Source organism: Dromiciops gliroides, chromosome 4 (genome assembly GCF_019393635.1).
Source record: "Dromiciops gliroides isolate mDroGli1 chromosome 4, mDroGli1.pri, whole genome shotgun sequence".
Taxonomy (NCBI): domain Eukaryota; kingdom Metazoa; phylum Chordata; class Mammalia; order Microbiotheria; family Microbiotheriidae; genus Dromiciops; species Dromiciops gliroides.
Window position 1 is genome coordinate 80,046,843 of NC_057864.1, and position 14,303 is coordinate 80,061,145.

Consider the following 14,303-nt stretch of genomic DNA (forward strand, 5'->3'; position numbering starts at 1 on the left):
CCTCTCCTTTAAGAGGGCCAGATCTTTGCAAATTAGACATAGGTTAATACACCAAAACACATTTCTGAAAGTCTAGGAGCAGAAGTGGAGACATGGTGCAGTGAATCAGATTTAGGTCCAATAAGCCTTAACTGGTTTGAAGAACTTACTTCAGAAGCTCCTCCCCATAATTATCTAGGCCTTTCTTCTCTCTTTACCAAATTCTTATTCTCCTTAATAAATGCTTAAAGGTCTAACTCTTGTTAAAGCTTACAATTTATTGGCGACCACTCATTAGATATTTTAGACAGAATAGCTAGAATTTTAGCCCTTAACAGATGCTGATAACTATAACTAAATGCTGATAAATATAAGACAAAATCTTTCTCAAGCATACAGAAAGGCCTCTTTGCTAGGTGATCACTAAGGCCCTTTCCATTCTGAATTCTGTGATGCATATAATGGACGTTCATTTACAAAATATTAAATCCTTAGGGAAATTCCTCTAGATTTTCTTTCAAAAGTAACAAGACAAGGAGTAGCTTGGCTAGTGGATGAAATGCAGTTTATCACCAGATAGGTAGGTTATTTAACTTTTTAGTGCCCCAGGCAACTCTCTAGGCCTCCCCCAAGTTGTAAAGCAGCTGCTGATCTGTATCAGTTAAGAGTTTTCCACAAAGATGGTTTGGAACTGTGGGGACCAATTTTTAATTGGGGAGTGTTAGCTAAGCGGCTCGCCACAATATTGGGGCAAGGAAGGAGACTCGCAGCCTTCCTCAAAACAGAATAGGATTTATTTTAACAAGAACGAACTTAAACAAATAAACACACACACACACACACACACACACACACACGATCAGTAGGATCAAGGGAAAGGAAATAAAATGGGGGAAGGGAAATTATACAACCTGAAAAGATACCACAGCCCAGGAATCAGCTGAGCATAGCAGCTGAACTCCTGTCGCCTTTCCTGCTAGAATGCCCAATTCTCCTCCCCCAATCCCAGAAAACTCCCACACAGCCCTAGCCAATGGGATGGCTGCTCTGACAGTCATATGACTGCCCTCACTAAGCTTCCAATCATTATAATTTTTCCAGGCCTATGCAGGCATCAGCGAGTGGTGATGACTTGAGGTGCCAGCGCCATGGCATCAGCTACAACCTGTGGGTGGAGCACCATGCAGTTTGCGGAGCCTCAGGCCAGTGCTCGGAGGCATAAAAACCTCAAAATAACAATTAATTCTGGAACACTAATGCATTGTTGGTGGAGCTGTGAGCTGATCCAACCATTCTGGAGAGCAATTTGGAATTATGCCCAAAGGGCGATAAAGCTGTGCATACCCTTTGACCCAGCAATCCCACTTTTAGGTCTTTTGCCCAAAGAAATCATGGAAGGGGGAAAGGGACCCACATGTACAAAAATATTTATAGCTGCTCTTTACGTGGTAGCAAGGAATTGGAAGTTGAGGGGGTGCCCATCCATTGGGGAATGGCTGGACAAGTTGTGGTATATGAATACAATGGAATACTATTGTGCTGTAAGAAATGATGAGCAGGAAGAGTTCAGAGAAACCTGGAGGGTCTTACGTGAGCTGATGATGAGTGAGATGAGCAGAACCAGAAGAACATTGTACACAGTATCATCAACATTGAGTGTTGACCTACTGTGATGGACTATATTCTTCTCACCAATGCAATGGTACAGAAGAGTTCCAGGGAACTCATGATAGAAGAGGATCTCCAAATCCAAGAAAAAAAAAGAAAGAACTGTGGAGTATAGATGCTGATTGAACCATATTATTTCTTTTGTTTTGGGTGCTGTTGGTTTTTTTCTTTCTATTTTGAGGTTTTGCATCACTGCTCTGATTCTTTCTCTTGTAACAGGATTAATGCAGAAATAGGATTAATGTTATTATGTGTATATATATATGTGTGTGTGTGTGTATGTATATCTATATCTATATGTATATGTATGGAGATATATAGATATAACCTATATCAGATTACCTGCTGTCTAGGGGAGGGGGGAGGGAGGGGTGGGAGGGAGAAAAATCTGAAATTGTAAAGCATGTATAAACAAAAGTTGAGAACTATCTTTACATGTAATGGAAAAAATAAAATACCTCATACATTAAAAAAAAAAAAACAAACAAAAAAAACCAATTAATTCTTTACAGGACAAACTGTACTCCAATCCCAATCCCTTCCCCAAAGTTTCTTTTCTTTTATCTAGTAAGATTTCCTAAGCTTTGATTTTTATTTTTTAATTATTTTAACATTAAGCCATGTTTTCCCTTTCTTTGAAACTACACAGGCTTCAAAAGGAAGTAATAAAAAATTGGTTTACTTATCAGGACCAGTATTTTACAAAGCATTTTAGTGTTCTTTCAAGTGCTTAAAGACATTCTTAGTAGTAAAGAGATGACCATATAGTTTGTGGATTACCAGAATCCTTGCTTCTTTTTCCTTGGGCTTTTTGGTAATTTGAATGCTTGTTTGCACCCCCAGGCAGAAATAAAATGCCTTTAAATACTAAGCAATGACTTAAACTTCTGGTAACTAGCTCTTAATGAAGAAGTAGCAGATTTTCTTACTCAAACATGATTTTTATACTATCCATGTATTTAAATTATCCTTCATTACCACAAATAAACAAAGCTGGTTACAACTAAATTTCATACTATTTTTAAAGCTCAAACCTATTTAGTTAGTACTAGCAGCACTTTTCCATCACCCAAACCATCAGAAAGCTAGGCTATAGAGCCATTTTGCAGGTGATAAAAATGCTATTTTAAGATTTGAATTTAATGGTCCCCCCCCCCATCCTGCCAATAGCATACAAAGAAATATAAACGAGAAATATTTGATCATGCACTGAAATTGGGTTCTGATAAAAAACAAAAAAAATTGAGAGCATCTAAGGGAAATTTCTTGTAGTTTGCTTTAGTGGGGACTCCATTAAATCATCACTGTTAAGATGTCCTTAAAAGCAACAATTCCTTTTCATAGAGGCAATATTCAACATCCTAGGGAGCTATGTAGTGATTTGCTGGGGGGAGCTGAAGGAGGTTTAAATATGTGTCCATGAGGCCCAAATAGTGACTTACTCATTTTTAGTCAGAACATTCAGTACTACTAGTGCCCAACTTTCATAGAGTTGACAAACTGTGACAAAATCAAGTTCATTTTCACAGCTCTTTTAAGAATGTGAATCTGCCAATTTTCATCAAAGTATGAGAAAAAAATATTCCATCAAAATTTTAGACCTCAAACTTACTTTAGAAATCACCATGTTCACTCCCTTCATTTTACAGATGAAATGAAAGTTAACTTGATCAAGTCCTTCCACTGAATTACTGGAAGAACTGGGAACTCAAGCTGGGACTTTTCAGACTGCATTCTCTGGACTTTCACTACACTGCCCCTTAGAACTACTATGTAAAAAACCAGGATTACTAATATGTCCTAAAATAAATCATTCTAAATGATTTTTAAAAACCATTGTGGTTAGCTTAATGATGAAATCAACTATGTTTTAAAGTTTTTAATTTTGGTCAATAAGGTGAATGTTTCCAACAACTAATTAAAATGACTCAATGACATAAGTATTTAAAATGGCATTTCAGAGGTAACCAGTAGTTACAGAAATGAAATTGCTCTCTTGAGTCAGAGGGTAATCACTTGATTTTCAAAAACTTCCCTTCTTGTAAAGGCAAATCTCAATTATCCAAGCTAATAACACAGGGGAATCATTATTCAGTATTTTGTTGGCACACAGGAACCAACAACATAAGAAAGGGACTAAGAAACTTGCTTTGTGGTAAACAATTCAATCTGGAAATAGTAAATTCTTATTTAAAAATTCAGACAGGAATAAATTTCATCCCACTGTTATTTACCCCACTAGCACCCAAAGAAAGCACTATTTATCAAGTAAACATATTACCCTTCAGGCTCTGTCTCCACAAACACTTCATCTCCATCATCACCTGTCCCTGTTTCTGCAGTTGTGGATAAAGTGCCAGTAGATGTTGTCACCATTGGAACAGACTGAGATGCATGCTCAGAAGTATCAGAAGTAGTACTTTCGGTAAATACAGTCACTTCAAAAAGACAGGAAAAACAATTTAATTTTCTAAACCCCTCAGCACACAATATTTAGGAAGAAATGGGAAGGGTCAGACAACAGTTTCCATTTTTGCAAGAGATTTGTTATACACAATTAAACCGACTACTAATCCCAGGCATCTGGCATCATGTTTTACAGACTAAAACTTACCTGGAGCTGCAACTTGTAGGGGAGTGGTAGGAACACTTCGGCCACCAGATTCTTCTTCATGTGCTAGGAAGAGGGGTGTTTCATACATACCTAAGCCTAAAGACAATTGTATTAATGACCTCACTAAATGCCTATGAGAAAAAAAAACAAGACTCCTGAGCGCTATTAAGGTGAAAATGAAGTTATCTATCACCATGTAAAGCCTATTGAAATATTCAGTTGGGTCATTTTTAATCAGCAGATCAAGCAGAAATCATGATTCTTTGGAAACATTTAAAGTTCTAAATATAGGCTTTATTTTTTCTTATATTTGTCATAAACAGTCCCTTTTATTAATATATTTTTCTCAGCACCAAAGGGAAAGAACTGAATTTAGTTAAACATTTAGTAAGCATCTATATGCATGAAAGATACTGTACTTGCTACTGTGCAATCCTATATATTATCCATTTAATAGTTATTAAGTACATATTATGTATGAGGCAAAGAAATAAGATACAGTCCTTCCTATCAAGAAATTTACAGTTAAGCTGGTAAATAAGACACATGAAAGGATACCAATACAGAGCTATATATGTGAAGCTCAGAAGAGCTTCCAGCAAAAGCAAGCCTAAGGACTTAATTATAGACTAATGACACACACACGGCACACAAATCTTTCACCAAGCTCTGGTGACTTACCTATCCCATTATTTAGAATATGAAAATTCAGGTGATTTCAAGGTTTATTTACCTCCTTGAGATGCAAGCTGACCAAGATCTGAGTGGCTAGAACTTGTTTGTGGCATATCTTCAGGGGGTCCAAACCGGAACCTAGGAACACCAGCAACCTGAGGAGAACTAGAAAACAAATTTCTAGCTGAAATTTCGCAAAATCCAACCTATGGTTTCTTTTGTCAAAAAGTACGTTATTTTAAAATAATTACAAGTGAAAAAAAAAGAATTTCAAGTCCAGAAATGAACACGTTATTCCAAGTATCATTTATACTTGGTTTACAGAAAGCATTGTGTATATTTGAGGGGCATAAACTGATGTTTTAATCATGTTACTATTTAAACTAATTTGTATTTCTTACACTCGCTGAAATATAACAATTGATGCTGAAGAGAAACTATTTAGAAGTAAGCTGGATAATAGGAATAAATTAGATAATTGGAATAAATCAGGTTGGGAATAAAAAGTATGGGTATGTATGGATTCTTTTTTGGAATTAAAAAACAACACATCCAAAGAACTAGAATTTTTTTACTTATATCTCAATGTTTGTAAATGAATATATAAAATTCTTATGAACAATTAGACAATTTTATAAGGAAAAAAGGAGGGAAAAGGAAAACAGGAAAAAAATTAATTATTCACATCATGACTTACTGAATTGCTTCTGCAAATCCATCTGTACGATGTGGTACCACAAGAGTTGGGGTACTTGGCACAGTTCTATCTTCATCATCAAAAAAGTGCTGCTGCTAAAGCAAAGACTAAAATTAAAAGCTACACAAGTATTCAGTATTTAGAACAGGGCGTGCATGTAGAAGGTGTTTGAGGATCAAGCTGAACTGATAATTTTCACCTTTTGCTAGATCTGAACTGCTACAGATTCCCCAAGTTTCCTTATGATTCAATCAAAGTGACAAACTATTTCCAACAGAAAAGAGATAAAGGAATTGACAACCAACAGAAACTCTAGCCTTTGTAGACTGGTTGAGGATACTGGCATCATTATTAAACCCATTAACTCCATATTCAGAAGAACACAAAACTTCTCTCTGTCAGGTACCACACTAGGTGCTGGGCATACAAAGACAAAAGTGAATCAGTCCCTGCTCACAAGGTCACACGTAAGTACACATATAAACAAGTACCAAATATATACACTAATATATGGGGTACAAGAATATTAAAAACCAAGGGGTCAAGAAAGGTCACTTATGGGAGACAACTATCTGAAAGGAAAGGATGAAAGAGGTAGAGCAAGAATGAGGGTGGAGTGGAAGTAGGGAGGTGAGGGGAGAGTTGCTCATAGGTGTCTGTACAAGGGCATGGAGATGAAGTGTTGTACACAGAGAACAACAAGTTGGCCAATTTAGTTGGATTATAGAGTATGGGGGCTGGTGGAGGGGAGAGGTAATGTATCATCATCTTAAGAAAGATAGGTTGTAGCCATATTGCGAAGGCATTAAATGCCAAGCAGAGAAGTTCAAATCCTAGAGGCAATACGGAACCATTGGACTTTGTTGAGCAGGAGAATGGAATGGTCAGACTTGTGCATTACAAATAAAAATGTGGTAGCTGTGGAGAGACGCTGACAAAGGGAGATAGTATGTTAAGTAGGCTATTATAATAGTACAGGCAAGAGAGAATGAGGCTCAGATGTGAATATAACATGGAGAGCCAATTTATGAATATTTTAATTTAACTCTGGAAGTTTTTAGAAGCAAAAGCCATTGAATAAGGATATTGCTCCCCAAGGAAAGAATTTTATTTTGCCACATGCTTCACTTAAAAAAAAGATAACATATGATTGCTATTTTTAAGTTATCTTACAAACCAGAGTTGGACATGCTTTTAATCCCAATAATATTTTCTTTAGTAGTTGTTACTTACCATGCCACCTATCCCAGGAGTCAGTTGAAGCCCTCGTCCAACTGACTGTCTTCGTGTCATCTGGATTCTCTGTGTGGTAAGGAATAATAGGATGTTCTTTTTTCTTTCTTTCTTTTTTTTTTTTTGCGGGGCAATGAGGGGTTAAGTGACTTGCCCAGGGTCACACAGCTAGTAAGTGTCAAATGTCTGAGGCTACATTTGAACTCAGGTCCTCCTGAATCCAGGGCCAGTGCTCTATCCACTGCACCACCTAGCTGCCCCTAGGATGTTATTTTCTAAGGGATTTAACCAACCCCACCCCTCAAAAAAAACCCCAGTAAAGAAAAATAGAAGCAGCTGACTAGCTAATCACTGAATTGCCAAAATTCAAACATTAGTCTTTAATCACATTAGGAATCGTGTAATGATCTGGATCTTGGATTAAAAAAAAAAACAATAAAACCCATTAATTTGGACTAAGGATAGAGAAAGCAAATATAAATGAAAGTGTAATTAAAAAAAAATGAAGCTTTCTTTTCAAATGCACATTAACTAATTAAGCTAATAAGTTATTACCAGACTTGTTTTTACTAATAGTAAAGATATTATATAATTCTATATATTTTCTATAATTAAACTAAGGCTTATGCTTATTCCTTTTTCTATTTAAAGTCCCAGCCCCTTATACTTTATGGCTCTAAATAACTTCTGACTTCCGAAGAAGTTTATAGGTTCTCTATGGTAAATTTCCATGGTTACCACATATCCTCTAGTCAAGTATTAATGTCATTTTTGTCCACGATGATGTCATTTTAAACACACTCACCCACCCATACCCATCCCTCACACACTTTCTCTTTCTCTAAATAGACATACACAGAATTAGTAGATATCATGGGGTATAAACGTGGAATACAGGTTCACCTTTAAACCCTTGTTACTACTATTCAAAACTAGCTACTAATACCTAGATTTGCCCAAACCCACTGCAGCTAAAAAGCATCAGACTGAAATTCAATACAAAACATACCTACATAATCTAGAAATTTACAAGTATGAGTATGCAGGTACAAAAATACATGAGCATAAATAGCAAACCATATATCCTTAAGAAAACAAAACAAAACTGAAGACTAAGATTTCTTTTCCTCCAAAGAAAATGTAACTAGTTGCTAGACCAAATTTTATTTGAAATTCAACCTAGTCAAAATTTTGCTTTTAACAATGGAAATAGTGACCAATTTTTTCTATCAACCATGACTACAGTAATTCCAAATTACACCCACTCACTGTTTTGCCTTGTTCTTTCTAAAATTCTCACCACTTACATAAGCCAGCAAATAAATCACTGCCATATTTGAGGAAGAAGAAATCCAAGAGAAATCAGTTGTTTCAGTAATTTAAGAATATATTCGATACCAGTAAATGGAAAAAATATTATCTAAAAAAAAAAAAAGTGAAAAATAGAAAAAGCTAATGTATTTTCTACAAGTCAGATCCTTAAAAAATATATAGCCCTTTTTAGTACCTGGACTGGGGGTCCCAACTCCTGAGGAGGGGCATGGATAGTTAGCCGTGGGGGAAGTGGGTGAGGTGGTCTTCGGGGTGACTGAGGTGCCCGAGGACCCTGTCTTTCAGATGCTGATGACGGTTGTTGTTCTCTAGAATTCTCATGGGACAGAGATGATTCTGTAAGAGAAACTCCTTCACCTTTAGGGAAAAGAAACAATACAAAATTGTCACCACTGGCTGAACAGACATTTTTGATTAAATATTCCTGTTAGCAGTGTTTTAACCATCTGAATAAAGTAGTAAGATACATTTCAGAATATCTGAGAGCAATCAGATTAGTCTTGAAAAATAATGAAACCACAGGCCTTGGCTTCTACTTTAACACTTTAAGGACTGATCTGTAATTTTATTGCTTTGTCCTCTATTAATAAAGATTACAACTCCTTTACAACTCAGTAGGTCTTCAGGGGTTTCTTGGGCATAAAATCCAACACCCTGTAACCAATCTGATAATGAGACTCTCCAAACTTTAGTTTGGTCCTTGGTACAAAGGACATAGTTTGGCCTGGATCCATACACAAAGAAGCTTTTCTGGCTTGGAAGGATCTGTCAGTATTCATGCTCTGCTATCAAAGCTGCTGAACTAGCTGCTGAGATGGGATCACTTCTATACCACAATGGAACAGCATGTTAGGGGAGCCTTTCTTCTAAGGTAAATACTTCACTTATTGTCTTTCGCTGTTTGGTTCCTTCAGGTAGTATAAAGATGGAAATATCCTGTTATGGAAGTTAGAACAGGATTTTACATTGTTGACTGGACCAGTGCTTAGAAATTCCACCAATCAATTCTGAAGTATAAATCAACCTATAAATGAAAATTACATAACCTCTCTATACCTTGGTTTTCTTATCTGTAAAATGAAGAATTAGAATAGATGACTTCTGAGGTACCTTCCAGCTATAAATCTGTGATGCTGTGATTTTCATTACAAAATCACAAATTCAGACATCTTTCACATATGTAGCTTAGCTTATTATTCCTTTAGAAGCTTAGACTGACCCCTGCTGGTTGCAGAAGACAAAGGAGAAATTAATAGCTTTGTTGTTTTTTAAAACAATTCCACCTAAAAACATAAGCAATGCAAGAGAGCATTAACCATTATTATACCCATTCTGATGTATACTTTTCAAAAATTTCACATATTTTCAATTGACCTTTACAGTCTAGTGAGGTAAGGAACTTATCATTTCCACCTATTTATACCTATGGAATTTGAATTCAGTCCACTAACACATTAATTCTCTTTGAAGTTATAACCTAAATTACGGTCAGGATCAACCCGTTTTGTACAAATCAGCGATGTATTTTGAAACAAATCTACAGTAAATTCAGAGAGAAAAAGGTTCTTTTGTTTTTGCTTTAAAAAACAAGTGAAGGGCAGCTAAGTGGCACAGTGGATAAAGCACCAGCCCTGGATTCAGGAGGATCTGAGTTCAAATCTGACCCCAGACACTTGACACTTACTAGCGGTGTGACTCTGGGCGAGTCACTTAACCCTCATTGCCCCAAAAAAATTAAAAAAAAAAAACAAGCGAAATATAATTCTCACCCCCATACTAATAATAACCCCCCCCTCACCCCGGCCCAAACAAAAAACACATCTTTTAATCTTACCACCATTCTGAGAATCTGCAGCTCTCTGGTTACTTTCCCCTCCTGTACTTTCTTCTGTTTCGGTACCTGGATCAGTACCATTACCACCCTGAATATAAAACCACTCTGATGACTCAGTACAAATGAATAGCATTTAATACTATAGTGCACAATAAATTATCTAGAGTGAAACAGGAACATATTAACAAATGGAATAACAAATAAGCAATTTTAGGCAGTAACAAATTGACATCTGATTTCAGATAAAGCTGGCAATTTAAGACCACATTTCTATAGATATGTCCTTGTAATAACACAAAAACAAGAGACACTGTGATACGCTAGAAAGAACACTGTACTAAGAGTTAGGTAACTGTGTCCTTGTCTACACTTGGCAGGAATTAACTACTTGTGTTTAAGTTACCACCCTAGTCTGAACCTGTGACTGAGTTTATAAAATCAGAACTGAACTAATGTTCTGATCTACAAGGCACTTTTCAGTTCTAAAATTTTATTATTTTTAAGTCCTTTATTTTGTGATACATTTGCCATATCTTCAGAAATACAAGAGTAGCTATTAATCTAAATATCTAAAATCTCAAGAAATAGTTATAAATTTAGTAATAACTTCAATACAAATTTGATTTTGAAATAATAGACATTTTACAGAGTGCTTTAATGTACCAAATTTGAAAACTGCACAAGTCTTGCCAAAGGAGCTACTAACAATAATATCTTGCATTTTTATCATGCTTTAAGGGTTATGAAGTTATGTTTTTTCATCTGTAAAATGGGGAGTTTGGACTATGTAGTCCCTAGATCTATGACTTCATTTAATCCTTAGACTAACCCTATGAAGTAGCGTTTTATATAGCTATCATTTCTTTAAAGCTCAGAGAGCCAAAATAATTTCCCACTTGGTACTGTAGGTATTACATACTGGAAGTAGGATTCCAACTTCAATATTCTTTCTACTACACTATAATGCTTCTCCAAGTTTAACTCCAATTAAAATATCCAAGGAGGTCCCCAAATAATCTTTCATTTAGTCCAAAGCTGAAGAATATAACATTAATACTACTTTGATTCACTGAAAATATTGTTATTTCTGTAAGACTTCAAAGAGTTTGTAAACATTCGTGAACATTTTTTAATAAATTCAAAATTTCTGATAAATTTGTTGTCGGTCTATAATTTATGCCTTTCTAGATTGTTTGGAGCTGGAGAATTTGAGTTTAAAGTCAAGATAACTTTTAGAACAAGTTATGACTACTGGAAGATACTAAAAAAGAGCAGATGAAATTGAAAACTAAGTTCAAAACATTCAATGCATTAGGGTATATTAAATTGGCTTCGGATTACTTGTGACAATTTTTGCATTATTGGTAATAACTTGTTCGAGATAAGACATAAGACACAGGATAATTTCTCTAAAGCAAAGATTATGTTTTACCTCAGCATCATCAGCTTCATAGGCGTCATTGCCATCTGCACTACCAGTGCCTTCATTACTATCTTCACCTTCATCTCCCATCCCCGTGTCTTCATCGTCATCATCGTCATCCTCGTCATCATCATCCTCGTAGTCCTATTAGGAAAAGTCCAAAATTGCAAATAAAAAACGTTTAGGTAGGCCAGCTGAGGTGCCTATTCTAATACACAGTTAATTCAAATGAACAGGTGCTGACCAGAAAGAATGAAGTATTACAACTGTAGTATACTGGTAAGTTCAACTACAACATACTTTTTAGAGTTAATGCTCAAAATGAAATTCATTCCTTTAGGCCATACTACCTATGAGAAATACCTTGGGAACAATAAATGCTTATGGCTTGGTCTATGTAACAAAATCAGACAGCAAACAAGGTATCCAAATGAGACCTCCCCACCACCCACAAGTCCTCAGGTACTCCATTTTACACATAATAACATGTGTAACTGACTTGCTTTTTAGAAGAAGGTATAGTAACATCTATAAAGAATTATAGATGACAAAATCTGTTAAAGGAATAATGCTAAATGTGTAAAAAACTGCCGATTTCATTCTCACCCTAATCTGCTTCTATGTAGCAGACCAGAATTCCCCATGACCTCTAAGAAGAAGTAAGTTAGGCTTAGAAAAAAATAAAGTTCCTTATCCAAAGAAGCATCACAGAATCTCTCTCTCCTCCTACAGGAAAACCTAGGAAGGTGCCACACTGCCAGGGTAACTTTTTTTCAGAAGGAGCAGGGCAAGATGTCCTTTCAGTCTTTTCCTTCAAAAGCACTGAATGATAGGGTATCTCTCTACATTAGGTGGTCAGTCTAGTTACACAAGTAATGGGTCCCCGAGGAACCAAGAGAGCTTGAATATCTCCGATAACAATTTATTAAAAGCATTAAGTTGCATTGTTCAGAGTAAATACCCAAGGATCCTAAAGCCATAAAAAAAAGAATTAAAACCTAACTGCAATTATATCTTACTAAACTTTATAATGTTATAAAATATGAAGACCAAAAGCTCAGAAAAGGGGTAAGAATACTTAACCAGGCATGGGAGAAAATTAGTATTTATTCATAGAATTTATATTGCATCATCCAGACTAAATAGAGCCTGTGATTCTGAGCCAATTCCACACCACCTTTACCTCTTGTTCACCATCATTTTCATCATCGTCGTCGTCATCATCATCACTGTCTATAACAATGACATCATCTCCTTTGGACTGGGCATCCGGGACAGATGATGACGTCTGCTGATCTGACTGCAGGGGTCCAAGATCAATTTGAAGGGACTGAGAGGTTTCTTCACTGTCCTCCATAGGAGTATAATCTCCCTGAGTGACTCCCTTAAAAAAACATAATTAAATATGCTGAAATAAGGAGTGACTTTTAGGCTATGCTTAGCCAAAAGAAAACTAATAATAATAATATCTAAATAAAAAATATCTTTCAAATGCCCTAACTTATTTGATCAATATGTCTCTCAAAATAAGCCATGGCAGCTGCTACAACGTACCATTAACTACTTGCCACCCAAGAAAAATAACATTCATCACCATGGAAAAAAATTAAAAGGACGAAATATAATCAAAATGTGTTTCTTCTAAAATCGCAGCAGTCATTTAAAAAAAAATCAATTCTCTGATCTACAGGTTTGGCTTAAAGTCAGTATACTAGAAAAAGAATTGTTTACTGATTCAAAAAGTTGAAGGACAGATCAAAATGCCTTTGTGAATTACTTCAAAACCAACAGTAGAATTTGGTCTGCCTAAGAAAAATTGTTTTCATGGTAGGTGTAAAATGTGAAAATGGAAATTCACACATTACCAATTATTTTCTTTTAGTTCTGACACTGAAACATAATGGTAAAAGGATATAATTCGGGGCAGCTAGGTGGTGCAGTGGATAGAGCACTGGCCCTGGATTCAGGAGGACCTAAGTTCAAATCCGGCCTCAGACACTTAACACTGACTAGCTGTGTGACCCTGGGCAAGTCACTTAACCCCAATTGCACCCCCCCCCCAAAGGATATAATTCTCCACTATCTTTGCATTTAAAGGTTTGACTTGCTGTATCTACTAAAGGAAAAATAGAGTTGGCAATTGAATCTCTTACTTCAAAGACAGTTAAATTAAGCAAAAAATTTATTTGGACAACAAATTTAGTTAATTATTACTTGGGAACAAATCACCTAAAAATTATGACTTCTCTATTAATAGAAAAGCTTCACAAGTCTGTTTTGAAAAATAATGTGACAAAATAAAATTTAGACCCCATTTCCAGAGCTAAAGCCCAGCAGGCAAGCTGCTCCCTGAGCCTGGTAGGACAACAATCTTTTCCGATCACCCTCTGGATGATCTATCTCCCTGCTCTGGGTTAAGTCACATAATTCACCAGGTGTTCTCTGATCAAAGGCAAACAGTGGACAAACTCGGAAAATCCTGCAATGAATCAAACTTGCCTCATGCTTGCTGTTCCCTCATTGTCAGGACTACAGCTCACTGGGTAGCCACTAGTGTTAAGTATTGAGATCTCTCCACACTACCTGCCCCCGGGTGGGGCCCCAGCACATGAGTCTTGCTCCTTGCTAGGAAGCATTTTTCCTCACTCTGAAAATAACACTTTATTTCTCTGTTTAGCTCCATTCAGAGGTTAGAGTCCAGTTCTGATCCAATTGATAGATGTTTTATGAAAACAAAAGAACCAATAAGGCAAAAGAAGTCGGGTCATATAACTTCAGTTAACCTTGATGTTGAATCCCAAATGCTGGATAATAAAGCCTTTTCTCTATCAGTTCCCTGCGGCTATAA

At 36.1% G+C, this 14,303-nt stretch overlaps 1 protein-coding gene across 2 annotated transcripts in view; it reads right to left on the reverse strand.

The window, feature by feature from the left end:
- Positions 1-14,303, reverse strand: part of TPR (translocated promoter region, nuclear basket protein) — a 67,886-nt gene that overhangs the window by 3,048 nt on the left and 50,535 nt on the right. Inside the window, exons 41-49 of one of the 2 annotated variants that reach the window (XM_044000243.1) lie at positions 12,639-12,839; positions 11,465-11,599; positions 10,033-10,120; positions 8,374-8,555; positions 6,867-6,935; positions 5,634-5,725; positions 4,995-5,101; positions 4,262-4,357; positions 3,929-4,085 (exon numbers count right to left, since the gene is read on the reverse strand). In XM_044000243.1, the coding sequence (XP_043856178.1) occupies positions 3,929-4,085; positions 4,262-4,357; positions 4,995-5,101; positions 5,634-5,725; positions 6,867-6,935; positions 8,374-8,555; positions 10,033-10,120; positions 11,465-11,599; positions 12,639-12,839 (1,127 nt within the window). Of the gene's footprint in view, positions 1-3,928; positions 4,086-4,261; positions 4,358-4,994; positions 5,102-5,633; positions 5,729-6,866; positions 6,936-8,373; positions 8,556-10,032; positions 10,121-11,464; positions 11,600-12,638; positions 12,840-14,303 lie in introns of both variants that reach the window. The other variant, XM_044000242.1, reaches the window with a different exon arrangement.